The 22,178-nt window shown below is 39.7% G+C and overlaps 1 protein-coding gene across 12 annotated transcripts in view; it reads left to right on the forward strand.

Annotated features, from left to right (window-relative positions):
- ank2a (ankyrin 2a, neuronal) overlaps positions 1-21,741 on the forward strand; it is an 84,836-nt gene extending 63,095 nt beyond the window's left edge. For 4 of the 12 annotated variants that reach the window (XM_080880204.1, XM_080880195.1, XM_080880196.1 and 1 more), the window contains 7 exons: positions 14,426-16,189; positions 16,662-16,751; positions 17,174-17,257; positions 17,341-17,505; positions 17,658-17,831; positions 18,050-18,141; positions 19,423-21,663. In XM_080880204.1, coding sequence (XP_080736330.1) covers positions 14,426-16,189; positions 16,662-16,751; positions 17,174-17,257; positions 17,341-17,505; positions 17,658-17,831; positions 18,050-18,141; positions 19,423-19,627 — 2,574 coding nt within the window. In that variant the 3' untranslated portion in view covers positions 19,628-21,663. Of the gene's footprint in view, positions 1-14,425; positions 16,190-16,661; positions 16,752-17,173; positions 17,258-17,340; positions 17,506-17,657; positions 17,832-18,049; positions 18,142-19,422 lie in introns of all 12 variants that reach the window. The other 8 variants (XM_080880201.1, XM_080880203.1, XM_080880202.1 and 5 more) reach the window with 6 other exon arrangements.
- Positions 21,742-22,178: the final 437 nt, after the last annotated feature.

Raw genomic sequence — 22,178 nt, forward strand, 5'->3', positions numbered from 1 at the left:
TCAGAAGCATCTGATACAGAACATACCCTTTATCTTCTAGACGAGTGGGTGGCGGAATTAAGGCCACAGTCTCCTGAATCGCTGGAGTCTGAAGGTGAATTTAGGCCGCTCTCTCCGGACTCACCTGTTCCTCAGTTCAGATGTCCCCATAATGAATGTAATGCGGAATTGTTAGGGCAACGGTCGGTTACACCAGAATCAGCATTTTCAGACTGGGAAGATTCTCATTTGTGTCTGGAAATTATGTTTGATGACATCAGACCAGTGTCCTCTCAGTCACATTCATCTGATTTTAGTCTGGATCTGTTGTCAGATAATAGAGCATTGTCTCCAGAGTTTGTGTCTCCTGGTTTGGACTTTTCACTCTTGAACAGTTGGCTGGCAGACTTTAGAGCATCCTCCCCAGAATCTGTGGTGTCAGTTCATCAATGTCCTCATTCTTCTTCCATGATGTTAAGTCCAACAATCAGTCAACATTGTAACTACTACTTGCAATATTCTGAAAATAGGCCCACGTCACCTCTTTCAACAATGTCCGATAATGATGATTTAGAATCTTGTCTTGCACAAATGTTTGAAGACAACAGACCAGATTCACCAGATTCCTATTCTTTAAATGTTGAAGTTAAACACTCAGCTCTTACTGTAAAATCATCGCCTTTGCTGCCTGCTTCAAGAACTTTGACCTATGCACAGGTTGTGCGACATGACAACGAATGTGACACTTTATTTGACTTCCAAAGTAGTGACTTGAGAACTATGCCTTCTGCATCTTCGCTATCAGAAGCATCTGATACAGAATATACCCTTTATCTTCTAGACGAGTGGGTGGCGGAATTAAGGCCACAGTCTCCTGAATCGCTGGAGTCTGAAGGTGAATTTAGGCCACTCTCTCCGGACTCACCTGTTCCTCAGTTCAGATGTCCCCATAATGAATGTAATGCGGAATTGTTAGGGCAAAGGTCGGTTACACCAGAATCAGCATTTTCAGACTGGGAAGATTCTGATTTGCGTCTGGAAATTATGTTTGATGACATCAGACCAGTGTCCTCTCAGTCACATTCATCTGATTTTAGTCTGGATCTGTTGTCAGATAATAGAGCATTGTCTCCAGAGTTTGTGTCTCCTGGTTTGGACTTTTCACTCTTGAACAGTTGGCTGGCAGACTTTAGAGCATCCTCCCCAGAATCTGTGGTGTCAGTTCATCAATGTCCTCATTCTTCTTCCATGATGTTAAGTCCAACAATCAGTCAACATTGTAACTACTACTTGCAATATTCTGAAAATAGGCCCACGTCACCTCTTTCAACAATGTCCGATAATGATGATTTAGAATCTTGTCTTGCACAAATGTTTGAAGACAACAGACCAGATTCACCAGATTCCTATTCTTTAAATGTTGAAGTTAAACACTCAGCTCTTACTGTAAAATCATCGCCTTTGCTGCCTGCTTCAAGAACTTTGACCTATGCACAGGTTGTGCGACATGACAACGAATGTGACACTTTATTTGACTTCCAAAGTAGTGACTTGAGAACTATGCCTTCTGCATCTTCGCTATCAGAAGCATCTGATACAGAATATACCCTTTATCTTCTAGACGAGTGGGTGGCGGAATTAAGGCCACAGTCTCCTGAATCGCTGGAGTCTGAAGGTGAATTTAGGCCGCTCTCTCCGGACTCACCTGTTCCTCAGTTCAGATGTCCCCATAATGAATGTAATGCGGAATTGTTAGGGCAAAGGTCGGTTACACCAGAATCAGCATTTTCAGACTGGGAAGATTCTGATTTGCGTCTGGAAATTATGTTTGATGAGATCAGACCAGTGTCCTCTCAGTCACATTCATCTGATTTTAGTCTGGATCTGTTGTCAGATAATAGAGCATTGTCTCCAGAGTTTGTGTCTCCTGGTTTGGACTTTTCACTCTTGAACAGTTGGCTGGCAGACTTTAGAGCATCCTCCCCAGAATCTGTGGTGTCAGTTCATCAATGTCCTCATTCTTCTTCCATGATGTTAAGTCCAACAATCAGTCAACATTGTAACTACTACTTGCAATATTCTGAAAAAAGGCCCACGTCACCTCTTTCAACAATGTCCGATAATGATGATTTAGAATCTTGTCTTGCACAAATGTTTGAAGACAACAGACCAGATTCACCAGATTCCTATTCTTTAAATGTTGAAGTTAAACACTCAGCTCTTACTGTAAAATCATCGCCTTTGCTGCCTGCTTCAAGAACTTTGACCTATGCACAGGTTGTGCGACATGACAACGAATGTGACACTTTATTTGACTTCCAAAGTAGTGACTTGAGAACTATGCCTTCTGCATCTTCGCTATCAGAAGCATCTGATACAGAATATACCCTTTATCTTCTAGACGAGTGGGTGGCGGAATTAAGGCCACAGTCTCCTGAATCGCTGGAGTCTGAAGGTGAATTTAGGCCGCTCTCTCCGGACTCACCTGTTCCTCAGTTCAGATGTCCCCATAATGAATGTAATGCGGAATTGTTAGGGCAAAGGTCGGTTACACCAGAATCAGCATTTTCAGACTGGGAAGATTCTGATTTGCGTCTGGAAATTATGTTTGATGAGATCAGACCAGTGTCCTCTCAGTCACATTCATCTGATTTTAGTCTGGATCTGTTGTCAGATAATAGAGCATTGTCTCCAGAGTTTGTGTCTCCTGGTTTGGACTTTTCACTCTTGAACAGTTGGCTGGCAGACTTTAGAGCATCCTCCCCAGAATCTGTGGTGTCAGTTCATCAATGTCCTCATTCTTCTTCCATGATGTTAAGTCCAACAATCAGTCAACATTGTAACTACTACTTGCAATATTCTGAAAATAGGCCCACGTCACCTCTTTCAACAATGTCCGATAATGATGATTTAGAATCTTGTCTTGCACAAATGTTTGAAGACAACAAACCAGATTCACCAGATTCCTACTCTTCAAATGTTGAAGTTAAACACTCAGCTCTTACTGTAAAATCATCGCCTTTGCTGCCTGCTTCAAGAACTTTGACCTATGCACAGGTTGTGCGAGGCTTTACACATGACAACGAATGTGACACTTTATTTGACTTCCAAAGTAGTGACTTGAGAACTATGCCTTCTGCATCTTCGCCATCAGAAGCATCTGATACAGAACATACCCTTTATCTTCTAGACGAGTGGGTGGCGGAATTAAGGCCACAGTCTCCTGAATCGCTGGAGTCTGAAGGTGAATTTAGGCCGCTCTCTCCGGACTCACCTGTTCCTCAGTTCAGATGTCCCCATAATGAATGTAATGCGGAATTGTTAGGGCAAAGGTCGGTTACACCAGAATCAGCATTTTCGGACTGGGAAGATTCTCATTTGTGTCTGGAAATTATGTTTGATGACATCAGACCAGTGTCCTCTCAGTCACATTCATCTGATTTTAGTCTGGATCTGTTGTCAGATAATAGAGCATTGTCTCCAGAGTTTGTGTCTCCTGGTTTGGACTTTTCATTCTTGAACAGTTGGCTGGCAGACTTTAGAGCATCCTCCCCAGAATCTGTGGTGTCAGTTCATCAATGTCCTCATTCTTCTTCCATGATGTTAAGTCCAACAATCAGTCAACATTGTAACTACTACTTGCAATATTCTGAAAAAAGTCCCACGTCACCTCTTTCAACAATTTCCAATAATGATGATTTAGAATCTTGTCTTGCACAAATGTTTGAAGACAACAGACCAGATTCACCAGATTCCTACTCTTCAAATGTTGAAGTTAAACACTCAGCTCTTACTGTAAAATCATCGCCTTTGCTGCCTGCTTCAAGAACTTTGACCTATGCACAGGTTGTGCGAGGCTTTACACATGACAACGAATGTGACACTTTATTTGACTTCCAAAGTAGTGACTTGAGAACTATGCCTTCTGCATCTTCGCCATCAGAAGCATCTGATACAGAACATACCCTTTATCTTCTAGACGAGTGGGTGGCGGAATTAAGGCCACAGTCTCCTGAATCGCTGGAGTCTGAAGGTGAATTTAGGCCGCTCTCTCCGGACTCACCTGTTCCTCAGTTCAGATGTCCCCATAATGAATGTAATGCGGAATTGTTAGGGCAACGGTCGGTTACACCAGAATCAGCATTTTCAGACTGGGAAGATTCTCATTTGTGTCTGGAAATTATGTTTGATGACATCAGACCAGTGTCCTCTCAGTCACATTCATCTGATTTTAGTCTGGATCTGTTGTCAGATAATAGAGCGTTGTCTCCAGAGTTTGTGTCTCCTGGTTTGGACTTTTCACTCTTGAACAGTTGGCTGGCAGACTTTAGAGCATCCTCCCCAGAATCTGTGGTGTCAGTTCATCAATGTCCTCATTCTTCTTCCATGATGTTAAGTCCAACAATCAGTCAACATTGTAACTACTACTTGCAATATTCTGAAAAAAGGCCCACGTCACCTCTTTCAACAATGTCCGATAATGATGATTTAGAATCTTGTCTTGCACAAATGTTTGAAGACAACAGACCAGATTCACCAGATTCCTATTCTTTAAATGTTGAAGTTAAACACTCAGCTCTTACTGTAAAATCATCGCCTTTGCTGCCTGCTTCAAGAACTTTGACCTATGCACAGGTTGTGCGACATGACAACGAATGTGACACTTTATTTGACTTCCAAAGTAGTGACTTGAGAACTATGCCTTCTGCATCTTCGCTATCAGAAGCATCTGATACAGAATATACCCTTTATCTTCTAGACGAGTGGGTGGCGGAATTAAGGCCACAGTCTCCTGAATCGCTGGAGTCTGAAGGTGAATTTAGGCCGCTCTCTCCGGACTCACCTGTTCCTCAGTTCAGATGTCCCCATAATGAATGTAATGCGGAATTGTTAGGGCAAAGGTCGGTTACACCAGAATCAGCATTTTCAGACTGGGAAGATTCTGATTTGCGTCTGGAAATTATGTTTGATGACATCAGACCAGTGTCCTCTCAGTCACATTCATCTGATTTTAGTCTGGATCTGTTGTCAGATAATAGAGCATTGTCTCCAGAGTTTGTGTCTCCTGGTTTGGACTTTTCACTCTTGAACAGTTGGCTGGCAGACTTTAGAGCATCCTCCCCAGAATCTGTGGTGTCAGTTCATCAATGTCCTCATTCTTCTTCCATGATGTTAAGTCCAACAATCAGTCAACATTGTAACTACTACTTGCAATATTCTGAAAATAGGCCCATGTCACCTCTTTCAACAATGTCCGATAATGATGATTTAGAATCTTGTCTTGCACAAATGTTTGAAGACAACAAACCAGATTCACCAGATTCCTACTCTTCAAATGTTGAAGTTAAACACTCAGCTCTTACTGTAAAATCATCGCCTTTGCTGCCTGCTTCAAGAACTTTGACCTATGCACAGGTTGTGCGAGGCTTTACACATGACAACAAATGTGACACTTTATTTGACTTCCAAAGTAGTGACTTGAGAACTATGCCTTCTGCATCTTCGCCATCAGAAGCATCTGATACAGAACATACCCTTTATCTTCTAGACGAGTGGGTGGCGGAATTAAGGCCACAGTCTCCTGAATCGCTGGAGTCTGAAGGTGAATTTAGGCCGCTCTCTCCGGACTCACCTGTTCCTCAGTTCAGATGTCCCCATAATGAATGTAATGCGGAATTGTTAGGGCAAAGGTCGGTTACACCAGAATCAGCATTTTCGGACTGGGAAGATTCTCATTTGTGTCTGGAAATTATGTTTGATGAGATCAGACCAGTGTCCTCTCAGTCACATTCATCTGATTTTAGTCTGGATCTGTTGTCAGATAATAGAGCATTGTCTCCAGAGTTTGTGTCTCCTGGTTTGGACTTTTCATTCTTGAACAGTTGGCTGGCAGACTTTAGAGCATCCTCCCCAGAATCTGTGGTGTCAGTTCATCAATGTCCTCATTCTTCTTCCATGATGTTAAGTCCAACAATCAGTCAACATTGTAACTACTACTTGCAATATTCTGAAAAAAGGCCCACGTCACCTCTTTCAACAATTTCCAATAATGATGATTTAGAATCTTGTCTTGCACAAATGTTTGAAGACAACAGACCAGATTCACCAGATTCCTACTCTTCAAATGTTGAAGTTAAACACTCAGCTCTTACTGTAAAATCATCGCCTTTGCTGCCTGCTTCAAGAACTTTGACCTATGCACAGGTTGTGCGAGGCTTTACACATGACAACGAATGTGACACTTTATTTGACTTCCAAAGTAGTGACTTGAGAACTATGCCTTCTGCATCTTCGCCATCAGAAGCATCTGATACAGAACATACCCTTTATCTTCTAGACGAGTGGGTGGTGGAATTAAGGCCACAGTCTCCTGAATCGCTGGAGTCTGAAGGTGAATTTAGGCCGCTCTCTCCGGACTCACCTGTTCCTCAGTTCAGATGTCCCAATAATGAATGTAATGCGGAATTGTTAGGGCAAAGGTCGGTTACACCAGAATCAGCATTTTCAGACTGGGAAGATTCTCATTTGTGTCTGGAAATTATGTTTGATGACATCAGACCAGTGTCCTCTCAGTCACATTCATCTGATTTTAGTCTGGATCTGTTGTCAGATAATAGAGCATTGTCTCCAGAGTTTGTGTCTCCTGGTTTGGACTTTTCACTCTTGAACAGTTGGCTGGCAGACTTTAGAGCATCCTCCCCAGAATCTGTGGTGTCAGTTCATCAATGTCCTCATTCTTCTTCCATGATGTTAAGTCCAACAATCAGTCAACATTGTAACTACTACTTGCAATATTCTGAAAATAGGCCCACGTCACCTCTTTCAACAATGTCCGATAATGATGATTTAGAATCTTGTCTTGCACAAATGTTTGAAGACAACAGACCAGATTCACCAGATTCCTATTCTTTAAATGTTGAAGTTAAACACTCAGCTCTTACTGTAAAATCATCGCCTTTGCTGCCTGCTTCAAGATCTTTGACCTATGCACAGGTTGTGCGAGGCTTTACACATGACAATGAATGTGACACTTTATTTGACTTCCAAAGTAGTGACTTGAGAACTATGCCTTCTGCATCTTCGCCATCAGAAGCATCTGATACAGAACATACCCTTTATCTTCTAGACGAGTGGGTGGCGGAATTAAGGCCCCAGTCTCCTGAATCGCTGGAGTCTGAAGGTGAATTTAGGCCGCTCTCTCCGGACTCACCTGTTCCTCAGTTCAGATGTCCCCATAATGAATGTAATGCGGAATTGTTAGGGCAAAGGTCGGTTACACCAGAATCAGCATTTTCAGACTGGGAAGATTCTGATTTGCGTCTGGAAATTATGTTTGATGAGATCAGACCAGTGTCCTCTCAGTCACATTCATCTGATTTTGGTCCCGATTCTTTATCAAATAATAGTCCTTCGTCCCCAGAAAATGAACGCGACACAACTTCGTCCCGAAAACCAAGTCATGCTTTCAGAGAAAAATCAACTTCAGCCAAGGCTTTTTCATCAGATTTTGAACCTCTATCTTCTCAAAACCTATTAGTTAATAAAAACCATACCCAGGTACACACTTCATCTTTGCATTCCTTGCCATCACAGTCATATGAAATGAGATATGTTAGTGATTCTAGCATACAAAACAAAGTTTGTTTTCCCAAACTAATGTCACATCTTTCTGATCCAATGTATAAAGGAAAATGTCCTTGTTGTGATATTAGATTTTCTGAAACCATCCACCTATTTAGTCAAGTCAGTTGAACATCACAAAAAATATCCTGACGCAATAGTAACTAAAATGGTTCAGTTTTTTTTCTCTAGTATTTCACCAGTCATCTTCTTTTTGCATAACAACTATTGTGTTATTAGATCTTCAAGCATCTCTATTGCAATGCTGAAGACACCCGTAATCTTGACTTATGACGTTAATTTATGATAAACTGTGTGATTCCCCTACACATATATTCTATTTATCCTTTATTCCTTTATTCCTTAGTCCTTATGCTCTTTTCCTCAATGCAAGTAAGGCCAACTAGTTACTGCTAGGGCTTCTAGGTACTACTAGGATCATGGGATTAACTCAAAATGAGCTTAATGTTCCCTTATGTGTTTTCAACTGTTGCCTTTTTTAGTGAATGTGGTTGTATTTTGAGCCCTAATTTTGAGGGGGGTTTGTTTTTTTGTTTGACCAAGCCTTTCATGTTCCCTAATGTGTAATGTTTAATGATTATCCACGCCAGTTAGGGCTGGTCAATATGGCCTAAAATCCATATCATGGTATAATTTGAAGCATGTGCGGTAACGATATATATCGCGATATATTCTTTTCTTCTGTATAACATACTTTACACACTATAAGGCAGGGGTCGACAACCCTGGGCACGCGTGCCAAGGGTTAACTGATGGCACGACCGTATCTGGACTGGCCATCTGGCATACCGGGTGATTTTTCGTTTTTATGGGCTGATTATGTATTTATTTATTTATTTTTGTAACGGTATAAACAATGAAAGGTGGTGGATTGGCCAGATACTGGTCGATGTGTAAAAATAACTCAGTTGTTTGTGGAAGCTCCGCCATAGCCACCACCAGAGGCCAGCGGGTGGATGAGGGAAAGGGGGGGCAGGAGGAGAGACCCGAGGCAGCCGCTGGTCCGAGTGTCAGGTGAACTGAACTTCAGGTAAGACGTTATGACCTGCAGTCTATCTGGGTCATAGAAAAACCAAGTTTAGGTGTAGTTTATTTTCGTTGTGCTGACTTTTTACAGTCAGTTACAATAACCCGTACTGCGTACTAGCTGGCGGAGTTTCTATACAGCTGGGCAGGTGCTATGATGTTACTGATAGCGAACTTTATTTTATTCATAAGGTTAGTTAGTAGAGTTGCCAACCGTCCTGTAAAAAACGGAATAATCCCATATTCAGAGAAAATATTACGCGTTTCGTATTGAGCTGAAAAGGAACACAGTTTGTCCCGTACTTCAGCTAAAATGGAAAAAGACACAAAGCAAATCAAATCAAATCAAATCACTTTTATTGTCACATCACATGTGCAGGTACATTGGTACAGCACATGTGAGTGAAATTCTTGTGTGCGAGCTTCACAAGCAAAGCTGGAGTTTTTCTGCGTCTTTACGCTGCACAGCTGTTTCTTCTTCTCTCACTCTCTCCCCCTCCCTCTCCTGTTGCTACTTCAGTCATGAAACTGATCAATGATCAGCTGATCGGCTATGCTTGTTTATCGCCCACTTTGCACCAGAAACAGGAAACCAGCGGAAACAGGAAAACAGCAACATCATCTAGCAAAGTTTTGCCAGGGGGCCAGGTAGGGCATTAACAGGGAAAGGGGGGCACAAAGAAATATGTTTCTTTCTTATTCTCATTTAAAAATATCTAGCTTTTATTAAATAATTATCTGAATCTTATAACCAAAGTTTTTATCTGACGTAAAATGTATAGAAATCATACATATACCAACAAGACAGTGTACATCACTGTCACCAAGGCGTTTGTTTTCATTCAAAGGCTTTATATCTTTAATACCTGGTGGGCCGGTCTCTAGTCAAAATGCCCGGGCCGATCTTTTGTCACAGTCCAGCCCTGGGCACGACACGCAGTGAGTTAATCTGAGAAGGTGCATTAAAAAATAAATGGCTGGGCCAGCGGTGCACATCACAAATTAGCTCACATAGACACACTAGTTGTGCCGCTTCTTAATGACGGTATCTTAGCTAACAACCACAACGACCAGATTCAACTTGTAATTGGCTAAAAATAACTTAGCTTACCAGTGAGAGGGACGTTGCTAGCTGACAGTTTTTTCAAGCGATGTTGAAATTTCCACATTCCGACACTTCAGATGCTTCAGGAGCTGTCCACTCAGCGCAGCATCAGCACCACAGAAATACACGGATACATCCGTAGACTCGAGACTGATCAAACCAGAAGGCTTTAATGAGCAGCTGGATTTGTCTCGCATTAACTGGCTGAGTTAATGCCAGTTAATGCGACATTGAAATGCAGCTGATTGAACTGAAAACCTCAACTTTGTGGGGGTGAAAGTTTGCAGAACTACGAACGAAGCTGGAATCCATAGCTGTGCGTGTTCATGGAGCTTGCATTTTCACCTGCTGGACATCACTACCTGACAAGTTTAACTGTCTTCAGAACATTGCAGAGGCATTATTGACAGTATTTGGCTCTACATATCTGTGTAAGCAGATTTTCTCTCACACGAAGAGTGTCCTCAGGTAGCGGTCTGCATGCTGGACACTCGTAGACCTGTGTCTCTGAGTGGGAGACCAGAGATCACATTAATATGTGTATCCCTGTATTAACAAACATGTCATATTGGCTCAGTTTATTTTTCTTATCATTGTTGTGAGGAGACCATAAAGAGCATTTGCATTTTCTGTTGTACAGTTCATTTGCTGTTATGGAGTTCTTGTTATGGATAAAAAGTGTATTTTTTTGTTTCAAAACAGCTGATAACTATTCGCTGATAGCTGCAAACATCTGCGAACAAATATAATTCTATAAAGTTGTTCTATATAGTGTGTAACTGTCAATATAGAGTTATTAAATTTATTGCTAATGCAATCATATGGCACATTGACTTCTGAGGAAATTTTAGATGGTACTCATCATCAGAAAGGTTGTCTACCCCCCGCTATAAGGCATAAAATACTTTCATTTTCTCAGAAATCGACAGTGTGCCTTATGTCTGAATTCTGGTTGTGCTTACTCACCTCGAACCGATTTTATGTGGTAGAAATCTGTCAAAAAATGTTTTAGTATGATTTTGGTAAGCTATGAAGGCGCACAGCTTGATGGATTGCCGGAGCGTTACGGCTGCCGTAGTCAGGAGCTTCGCGGAGTAATCCGGGTCCAAAACTCCGTCTGCTTCAGGTCCCAAAGTCAAACGAAAAACTGTCTAAATTCTTTCATCCTTAATAAAATAATCAGCGTTGCTGCTTTACCAGGTGTAACAATTAAGTTTAACATCCAGGCATCCATGAAAACAGAATTTATTAAATTTAATGGAGTTAGAAGTTAGCAGGAAGTTAGCTCGCTAGTTTCCACTTAAACATGATATAGCATGTTCTGACTGAGAGATTTCTGAAAAATTAAAATGTACAGGTCTGCTATGACTTCCAACATAAATGAAAACAGACAGAAAACTAAACAGCAGTGATTTTTGTAGGGTTACTGAAGTTGGACTAGCTGGTATATAATGATGTGCTACGTGATCGCTAGCAAAACAGCTATGTTAGCATAACATTAGCACAGTGAAGCTGAAGGATGAACGCTAACCTTTTTCCACTCGATAAAAGTTAACGTGAGGATTTCTGGTGGTTAGGGACAAATGCAATTGCATGGCAGGATGCTATAAACGGACAAAACTTCAGTCAGGAGAACAACTGAGGTAATCCACAATACGAGGTTAGTCATTAATATACTGCAACAACATGGGAATAGAACAGCTGCGAGAGAATTCATCATTATTGAATCAATGGTACGGAAGTGGAGGAAGCGCAGTTTTTAGCTTTCCCCATATTCAAAAAGTGCTTCGTCTCTTTGCTATTACTGTTGCCCAGCATAATTTGCAGATGATGTTGTTTGCAGCTGCTGCAATGCTTTCGACCAAAACAGGCACAGCTTGATGACGCCGTCAACATGCGCTATCACGGTAGAGCGGTATAAGTCAAAATCTCTACCGTTGGCCAAATTTATATTGTTTCTATCGTATACCGTTTCTACCGCCCACCCCTAACGCTTGTCAAGTTTTATTAAGCTCAAGTCTGCTGATTTTGTCACAGGCTTAAGGCTGTAATGCTGGAAATCCAGGCCACATTTTGGAGTAAGGTCTAGTCAAGGTCTAGTCTTGTATAGTGTAACCTGCATGTAACATCCTATGTGCATGCATAAGTGGACCATAGGTGTTTTGCTGGGTGTCTACCAAATATCAGGTAGTTTCAATGTTGTGTATGTCTGCTCATACTCAGAATGCAGTGTGACCAGTTGTTTATCTGTTTTATTCTGTCCAAACAAGCTTTTGCATTAGTTAGTAGAGTTACACCAGCAGAAATGCCTATCTGATGCTGTAGGGGCACATTCAAATGGAGGCGTGACAACATAAATTATAAATTAAAGGGTCACCATCTGGTCAAAACAGTTTTGTTCAGGAGTGCTGAGGTATTTGACTCTGATTTTAAGACATTATAATATTTGGTGCAACAAATAATTTAGAAAGGAAATGAAATGCTATATCTGTCACTATGTTCCCTGGATAAATAAAAAGTTAGCAAATGAATTGTCATCACATGGTGCAGATGGGCCACCAGAGGGAGTTGACAGGTGTTGTGCTTTGTCACAGATCATCTGTCTTCCACCAACTCAATTCTGTCTTTCAGAGAATAGACATTATAGGCATAACATTGTATATTCACAGCTCAGATAATAAAATTACCTATCTATCTAATCTGGAGAGACACTGTAATTATTTATGTTTTGCTATTTTTCTTTTATGTGATATGACCATATTATCGATTGTATACACTAGTTTTTATTGTATACAATGTGTATTGTACACTCTATACTTTAGAGTTTAATATTCAATCCTACGGGTCCCCCATAAATGTACTGTACAAAAAAAGGTGTACACAGTCAGTTGTTGATGATTTGTTGCCTGCAATCACTAAAATTATTTAAAATTCAGATTAGAGTGAAACTCCCCAACAATCAGACAAAGCCCTATGCTCAAGCAGTAGTAAATGGACTGGTTCTTATATAGCACTTTTCTACTCTGATAAGGCACTCGGAGCGCTACAACTTGCCTTATTCACCCACTCATACAAGCACTTTTTTTTTCTTTTTCTATGCAATTGCTTTCTGTCTAAAATTCACACTCCAGTGGATGCATCGAAGAGCAACTTGGGGTTACTATCTTGCCCAAGTATATCTGGCATGCAGGCTAGTTCAGACAGAGGATCTGTTGCTGTTGGTTTTGGCAAGTAAGAAGAAAAAATAGAAGAGCATTCAAATAGATTACAAAATTCTGATTTCACTCTACATTAGTTACAGTCACAGATACATATCTTGAAACAAAGACTACACAAAATGAAACATCTGAAAACGAACCTATAACTCTTTACTAAGATATAAATAATCGTTTTTCAGTTTGTTTTTTAATAAAGCCTAAATGCCAAAAAGTCTATATTAGATCACAATAAACCACAGCTAGTTTTCATCATTTGAGTCACAAGCCATCTGTAGAAAACAGTGGTTTTCATCATGGTACCTGGCTGGAGGAGGCTTTCCAATGAACAACCTCAAGGAAAAAAGAATCCCTGAAGTGAATACAACTTGTGTATGAACAAAAATGGACACAACAATATCACATGTCCAAGACTGATCTTCCCAAGTACATGAAAAGCCCATGAAAAGAAAATCCACGATCAAGTTCAAGAGAAAAATTTCCATGGCATTGGTAAGGCAGCAAAGGCTGTTGCATATCAGTGAATGCAGTGTTGATTTTTATAAGTAGTAGCTTCCCCCAATAACAAGCAATGGCTCTCTGACCATGGCATGTTTGCATTAGAACAGGTAGAATGCCCTTTCTCTGAAGCAAAACTAATAGAGATTACCAATAGAAATGTATTTTTTATTTACTGTAGTTGCAGCAAATTTTTTGCAATATTTAGCTGTTCAGTTAAAAAACACAGAATTCTAAATTTGCCACAGCTGATATTTTTCTTCCTCTTTGAAAGTACATCCTCCGCCAAAGAATTTTTACATTTAAAACCCACACATTTTGCTTTCCCAAATGTATTGGCAGGGGCGCAACACCTTGGGTTGGTTGCGTTGATTCAAATTTTCACCTGATGTGTTTTTGTAACCTTTCCTTATAATGCTGTGTCATTTGGGCAGGTTTTTTGAAACAGTGTTATTATTATTGCAGTAATGCAGCTCAGCAAAATGCACTAGCAAATTTTATAAACTGCTGGATGGCTGACTTTATATGACATGGAAGTGACTTTATACTATACTTATGCATGTTCATCTTTACAGTAAATCAAATCTTTTGTTATTCATTTTTGCAAGTCTATCATAGTTGTAATATAATGTCTTGTCAATTATGTACTGCTATGAAGAATATTTCAAAAATATCGATGGGCATCTTAATAGGTCATGCCATGCTTTTTAAACCTCATGCTGCTTGTTAAATACATGTATTAACATATTTCTTAATATGTTAATTCTGTTTTATATGCATGTGCACTACAAGTGAACTTAATTATTTAAAATATTGCTCACTGTTCTTGTATTTAAAACACCAACTTGTCCTTGAAAAATCTTGGAAAATGCATGCGTCATTGGAGTCTTCCTTAAATCAACAACAAAACCACCCATGATATTTATTTTTAATTCCCACTTCATTGTACCATTTCTTTCAGGTGTCACCTGCATCTTCCAAGACAAATATTTCACAAGATTCACAACAAAAAAATCTTGAATTAGGACAGAGGCAGGTCTTTCCAGCAGAATCCCCATCCTTACCATGTGATTCAAATACAGTTTTCACTAAAAAACTAGAATTACCAATTCCAGCTAACTTTGACTTGAGTAAAGCACAATTTGACACCACAGTGAACAATCAAATTAGTGCACCACAGGAAAAAGACAAAATGTCATCTCCCACAAGTGAAGATTATGGCTTAGTTAAACCAAGCTTCATGACTCTAGAATCAGTCTCTCAAACAGCTCAAGATAGCCCAGATGCTGCAACTGTCATGTCCTCAGAATCCACACCAACACCACCAGGGTCTGGGTCCCCTCAGCTTGACCAGCTTCTGTCAGATCTGGAGGAGATGAAACTTAAGTTTAGACCAGAGGCACTTAAACCACATTCATCTGAATCCACCAACGAGATCCCTGCAGTTGACCAAATGTATGAGTTCCAAGATATTTTCCTTCAGGATCACAGCCCTGCAGAATATAGTGATATGCTAAAAGTCAATCTATCATCTGCTGCACAGCTTGCAGTAGATAACCCAGATATTCCCATTACAGAGCATCCACATTTCCAGACATCCATTCAGCTTGAACATGAAATGGTCTCAGTCATTCCCGATGTAACAAAACTTGTCATAAGCGTACCATCAAGCTCTGGTCTTCATAAAGACAGTTCTGAGTCCTCTAATGAATCCCTTTCGAGCCCAGAATCTTCCCAAAGACTTTGTGAAGAAATGGAACAACCAAGCTTTCATGTGGATGCATTTCAGTTAAGCACACATGGTCTAAATAATACTCAGAAATTTCCTTCAGTTGCTACAAAGAGCAAGTCTGACATACCTGAGAAAGATATTTGTTGGGAAGATGCTACAACTGACATTCTTCAGAGTCAAGAAGCACATGAATTAGCTATGCCATCTAATGACTTTAAAGGTGTGACAGAATCACAGACTAACCCAGATAGACTTCAGTTATGGGCAGCAAACTCTGTTGACAGTATACATAATGAAGATTTGTCTTCACAGTCTCTTTCTGATTTGACTCCTGAGACAGTGATATCTGCAAGAAATTTCAGCTTTGAAGAACTGGTGCCCAATTCCTCATCAAGGAACTTAAAAATATCTTCAGATGAGGACAGGACCAGTGAACACCATTCAGAAGGATCTCTGACTTCAGTAGACGATGAATGTTTTGACTCTGAGTCTTCTTCAGTCAAACCCAAAACTTATTCTTCTTCAGCCTCTGATGAAGAGTACAACTTGCCACCTGGCTATGCAGAGGCCTCCTCTATTTCATCTACCTATACTCAGATACCTTCAGGATACAGTCCTATAGTGCATAGTGGTGCAGACAGTCCAACCAATGAATATTCTGACCCAGAGCCTTACTTTGACTGCAAACAGGGTTCATCCGATTTCTCAGAGCCTGATCCTGATGAATCTGAGACAAGAGCTAGGTCAAGTGGAGGTCAAGCCCAGGATCACTCTAGAGTGCAGGAAAAGTTGAATCAAAAAGTACTGTTGTCTTCTGGAAGTGAAGATTACGAAGACGCTTCTTTTGTCCATGAGCCTATTTATCGTGTAGATGTAAAGAGAGAAGAAATGCAAGAAACATCAGATGAAGAATTCACCTTGTGTGAGACTTCACAACCACCACCTGTCTGTGAAACTGCAGCATATCATGATACTGATAAATCTCTGACAAGGGTAAGATGAGAGTTGGTAAAAAAAACTGCAAGTGTTTTCCCCAGAGCTGAGCTTGGCCAAATGACTATATTTGCTTCAGAGAGGAATGACTGCTGGTAACCCTGTAGACACGTGAATGGGAGCTAAAACTCCTTCTAACCCTTAATTTGTTTTGATTTCACATTTGACTAATCCTAACTTAGCATGTCACTTTGCTGCCTGTAACTAGTAGGATCACTCACAGTGATAACATGAGTTACTTTTTTTTTCATCAGTAGGCACATTTATTGTCATCTAGGTAAGAGCATGGTGTATTTTCTTTTTTTGTTTAATTATAGACTGCCATGTTGTACTTTCAGTGTAATGTACAAAACGACATGCAATCATCTGAAAGTGCAACATATCACTCTGCTTCTTGCTTGCTTTCCTGCAAACCTAGCATTCATGCTGTCATTCATTATTAAATGTCAATGGATTTGTGTTGCTTGGTCAGGAGATCAACGCTGAGCTTGGATCAATGTCAGAAAGTTCAGATGATGAATTTTTGACTGCCAGAATAGTACAAAGAAGAGTTGTCATTCAGGTATCTGATTTAGCATGACTGATGACGTTTTAAACCAGTGTGGCAACTAAATGAAAGCTAAAAACTTTCACTGTCAAGTTACAAATGTTTATTTTCTAACAACCTTAAGTCTTAACAGAAAGGATTAAAATGGGTTCAAATTAGATAACACACCCCTTGATTAACATGTATGAGCCTAACCTGAGAGTTTTGTGCTGCTGTGAGCACTTTTTTTCTTGGTTTATTTAACAAAATACATCTGAAAATGCAAGTTTGTTTCCTGTGTCCCGAAGTCTCTGTTTTCTCACTGAATTACTGCTTAAAAGTTGTGTGCATTATTATACTCGAACATACAGTTGCACTAATTTGTCAGTTAAAGAAGTGAATATTTCACTGACCCAAATGAGCCTGTATGATTATTAGTTGTCTTGTTTTCCTCATAGGCTGATGAAATGCCAGACCTCCCTGCCCAGTCGGTGTCAGAAGAAAGGTACAAGGATGAAAATGGACACATAGTTGTCAAAAAGGTGGAGAAAAAATGCACTATATGCATTATATGCAAGTATAAGTTAATCCTATATATAGTCGTTAAATGCATTATCTTGCTCAGGTTACCCGTAAAATTATACGTAAGTGTGTTTCCGCGGATGGTGCGGAGCATGAAGAGACGACCTTAGAAGGAGCTCCTCAGGGGTTTGTCCCTGCAGCGGAGGGAGATGGCTACTCTAAGGTTGTGAAGCGGACAGTCGTGAAAAGTGAGGGAGACCACACAGAGGTATGTTCGTTGCAGATGTCCTTCTTCATAGTGTTTTGTTCTGTTTTGTTTTGGGGTTGTTTTTTGTTTTGTTTTTTACCAAAAAATGGAAGGTGTAACATCTATACTGACATTAATATATAAAGTACAGCTAAATAAACTTTTTGACCTAGGTGACTTTTACCGAACGTGAGCATTCGTCATCATCAAGGCAGGAGACGGCTGATGGCCGCAAGATCAGTCACACGGAAAGGACAACCGTGTTGGAGGGTGAAAGGACAGTGACACACCATGGTGATCAGTCTTTGACCTCTGATCTGCCTACAGCCCAGGACGACTTCAAGAAGGTTTTTAAACACTTTGTCACCGTTATTCCCCAACCACATAACCACATATTAACATAATACTTATACATCAACATTCTTCATGTCTTAGCACCTTAGGTTTAAAAAAAATAATAAACAAACAGCACATTGTGAAGATGTTTCGAGTTTCAAATGTATGTTTTTTATTATTTAATCACTTTGAATTAAGAGACTGTGTTCTCTGCTTTTCATGCCACCAGGCATTCGGTTATTTGAGTGGTTTTAGCGGAACAGAGCTCCCTCTGGTGGTAGAAAGAGAGACTATCAAAGAGGATGGAACAGTGGTCAGGAGGTGTGCCTACTGGAGTGCACGTGTGTGTGTGAAGCTTACTATTATTGACTAATGTTTGCGCATGTTCATTTGTGCTGGCAAACAAATTTTTTGTATTCTTAACCAATTCAAAGTCAAACGTGTAAATAAACCAGTGAGATGTGAGTTTATAATTTTTTAACTCTTGTGAACAACTGCAAGAAAATGTTGTCCCGTGCACTACATTAAAATTATTATTCATGCACTATTTAGTTGTTTTTAGTAAATCATAGTTTTAGTGATTACTTTGTGTTGCTGCTTTTGAGTAGTATAGAAGTTGAATAGCCTTAAATATTCCAAGTAATTAACAAGCAAAAGACACAAAAATGAAAAGGAAAAAGATACATTTTGACACAAATGAGTTTTGAGTAGAATTCCGTAGGTTTCCTAATGGTGGTATTTTACAAACAAGTTTAATTCAGGAAAAACTGGCTCAAAAGAAATTCCTTGGTTTGACGAACCTGAATTCAGGTTCCACGCAGGGGACGACATGTTTTCAGCCTTAACAGTATGAGTTTTGCAACACAATCTTAAGCTTTCTCCACTAAGAAAATAGCTATGAAGTTGCTCACAAAAAATTGATTCCTTTCATCTAGTCATAGTGATTTCAGGTCCAGATGAACAGAATCAAGTTGTGGGGATTTCCTTACCTGGACGATCGAGCATGCATCAAGACCATGAAGTTGCTGTGCATGTGTGCAGCGAGTATTAATAGAGATGAGAAAGAGAGATCAATTTCTCCCATAACTGCTTCTCAGGCTCACTGTCCACAACTGAATTTAAAGTCCTTCTCTTTACATACAAAATCTTGAGTAATCAGGCTTCATCATACCGTCATCAGACAGTTTTATATTATCCCAACAGAGCACTTCTGCTTTCAGACGGCAGGTTTATTTGTGGTTTCTAGAGTTTCTAAAAAAGCTTTCACATTTCGTCCCCCATGTGGGTGATATAGAGTCACTTGATTATTGGGGTTTTCTCCAGAATACTATAGGGTCTTTACTTTACAGTATCAAGTGTCCTGAGGTGATCGTTGTTGGGATTTGGCACTTTATAAGTAAACCTGAATTTAATTCAACTGTGTAAATCCAAAAATGTAATGTTGGATTTACACGGTCTAATCTGTGTGGGGTTTTTTTTTTCTCCTATAACATATCTGTAACTATAGCTCTTCCTTTACTTTATTTTCCACAGATGAATTTTTTCAAAGATATTTATCTTTCTTTATCTATTTCCCCTCCCTGCCTCTTGCTACCTGTCCAGGGCCCATCTGCGTAAAGGTTGCACTCTCACACGAACAGTGGTTGAGGGAGCTGGGCAGCGCAAACAGGTCATTCAAGAGAAAGTGGACCACCCCAGAAAAGGATCAAAAACCCGTGATCTCCAACAGCATCTCCACCAGCTCTTTCACCGCTACTACGAAGAAGAAAAGAACAATGATGAGGAGGAAGGAAGAGTAAATGATTGAGTAACACTCTGCCCAACTCCCTCGTTGTGCCCATGCTAAAATCCCTGCTAGTCCTATGCATTAGTCACATGCAATCCTAGTGTGCACAAACACACCTCAAAGCTACCACAGTCTTCCCCTTTAGGACCTGGAAGATGATCTTTAGTTCTTGATTTGGAGTTTTTTCCCTGTGTGGTTTCAAAGTACTTCTGAGTTTCTTTATTTTATTTTTTTATCTTTTTGCCTTTTGTGACCAAAGAAAGCCTTTTGTTGATCTCCTGATTGTTTTACTTTCTGATTCAAGTTGTCTGATAGGTTTGTCTTATCCTGTGGTAGAGCAACAGAACACTCAAAGAAAACAGAGCGACACTATCCCCATCAAATAACTCACAAACCTCCGAAGTACATTTTACTTAAAAACACTGGTACTGCTCTTGGAGTAGGTGCTTGGACTGAAAGACGATATTTCACATTGCACTGCCTCTCACAACTTTCACAGATAATCCTTTATGAAAAAAAACAACTTCTCACTCACTGTACTAGCCTCTGCTTTTTTGATTCAGATGGTCAAGATATCACAAACAGAAAATCAGACTGTACTGACACTGAATTTAACTGCTGCTGTTGTGTTTCGTGTTGACTATGTGTACTCTGTCTTTGGGAATTATATATTCTATTTAATCTCAACATTACTGACATCTGTAGCCTAGGAATGAATAATCACTCATGTGAACTTAACAGGCATGACTAATCAACATCTGTCAGTTTGATCCTAGCTTTGACTGCTTTGTCGTTGTGTGGATTGCCCTTCTGCTTTTCTTTACCTTGTGTGTGTGTGTGTGTGTGTGTGTGTGTGTGTGTGTGTGTGTGTGTGTGTGTGTGTCTTTCATTCTTTATTATTATGTTTCAACTAATCATTGTTGACCTCCACTTTTAAAGTATGGATGTGATGAGTGCAGGTGTAACTGTACGTGCTTTAGGTTTGATTTTGTCTGTGCATTTGATGAGTTAAATACCACACTGAACGCTGGTCAAAAGTTTCTGTAGGTGATTTTAACTTGTTTGCTGATGTTTGTTTGTTTTTTCATTTTCGTGTAGAGAAGTTATTTAATTTAATAATTCAGCCCCTCAGGATTTGGCACTGGGAAATGAAATAATCCCAGTTTTCTAATATTACATTTGCGGTAAGATGATGATACACTCAGTGTTTTATTTATGTAAAGATTTGTTAGTTTATCTTGTGAATCCGATTGTTGAAGTAGATAAAGGCGGTTTTGTGTTATGTGTGTGAGTGAATGATTCGGCGTATGTAGTTAAAGGATGTGTAGCAGTTTCTGTCAGCAAAGAAAAGAAATGTTTATTTTACACAATTAGCATTTGCACTCCTGAATTTCAGAAGAGGAAACCTCCATGCTTTCTGTGCACTGCAATACAAGGTACAGAATATATCAGCCACAGGGATATACTCATTGTGGAGGGATTGCTGTAACAAAGCAGGTTGAGAGCTTAAATATATGATTATCCACAGCTCGGAGCATCGCTACTGTTTGTATTTACAACATGCAATGTATTTACTCTCACTCTCACTGTTTATTTTGTGATTTAGAGAAAAAAATGCAAATTAGTGGAGATTCACTGTGACAGATATGCTTTTAATTTGAAGACTCAGCATCCCTTCTCTGTGATGATGACCCGTTATATACATATACAATGCATATATAAATAAATATCTATAAAGGCATGTATTACTGTATCAAAAGTCAAGAATGCAGAAAAGAAAATGGCTGCAGTGTATCTATAGCTGAGAATAAAAATCTACAAATGTGCAGTGTTGTATCTGATTACATCTTTTAACTGTAAAATGGGCCATTTTGACATGCCAAAATAGTAGCTTGGGTGTATTGTTGATGGTTGTGTCTCAGGGGAGGTCTTGCATAACCAAGTTCAGAGCTTACTGGAACTGAGAATTATTAATTCCATCTGTGCTTTTCTAGAAACTACTTTACTCTGCTTCTTTATTTGCAAGAGGGCGCCTTGTCTGCATATTTGACCATGAATATCATGCTGGATTTTCTTCCTGACTTAACTCCAAAAGGATTTATGTCTCAGAACTGAACTGGGGAGCTTTTGTTTGTTGGGAAAATGTCTAATACACTACACTTTTTCTACTGTGACAAAGGAAAAATTATCTTAAAAATTGTCTTTTTAAATTCCTGCTACATCCAGTCCCATCAGTTTTATAATAAAGATATGTTAGGCACATGTACTTAGTAGAGTTTGTACTGCCTCCTGCTGGGCATCAGGGGTAACCCAGAAGAAACAGATTTCCATTTAAACTCAAGATAAATGGGTTGCATGAATTTTACCTCACACTACACATTTTCAAAGACACAGTTCCAGTCTTTAAAAAGTATTACAAATGATCCATAAATCTGCACCCATGTGTACTAAGAGTCAAATCAGCTACTTGGGAAGAAATGGTTTATAAACAGGACAGCTTTCATCACAGTGGGTTAAGAAATTGATTTGCCTAATTGACACATGTTCAGGTCTGTGTGAAATGCACTCTTCT

Source organism: Rhamphochromis sp. 'chilingali' (assembly GCF_963969265.1).
Source record: "Rhamphochromis sp. 'chilingali' genome assembly, chromosome: 4".
NCBI lineage: Eukaryota > Metazoa > Chordata > Actinopteri > Cichliformes > Cichlidae > Rhamphochromis > Rhamphochromis sp. 'chilingali'.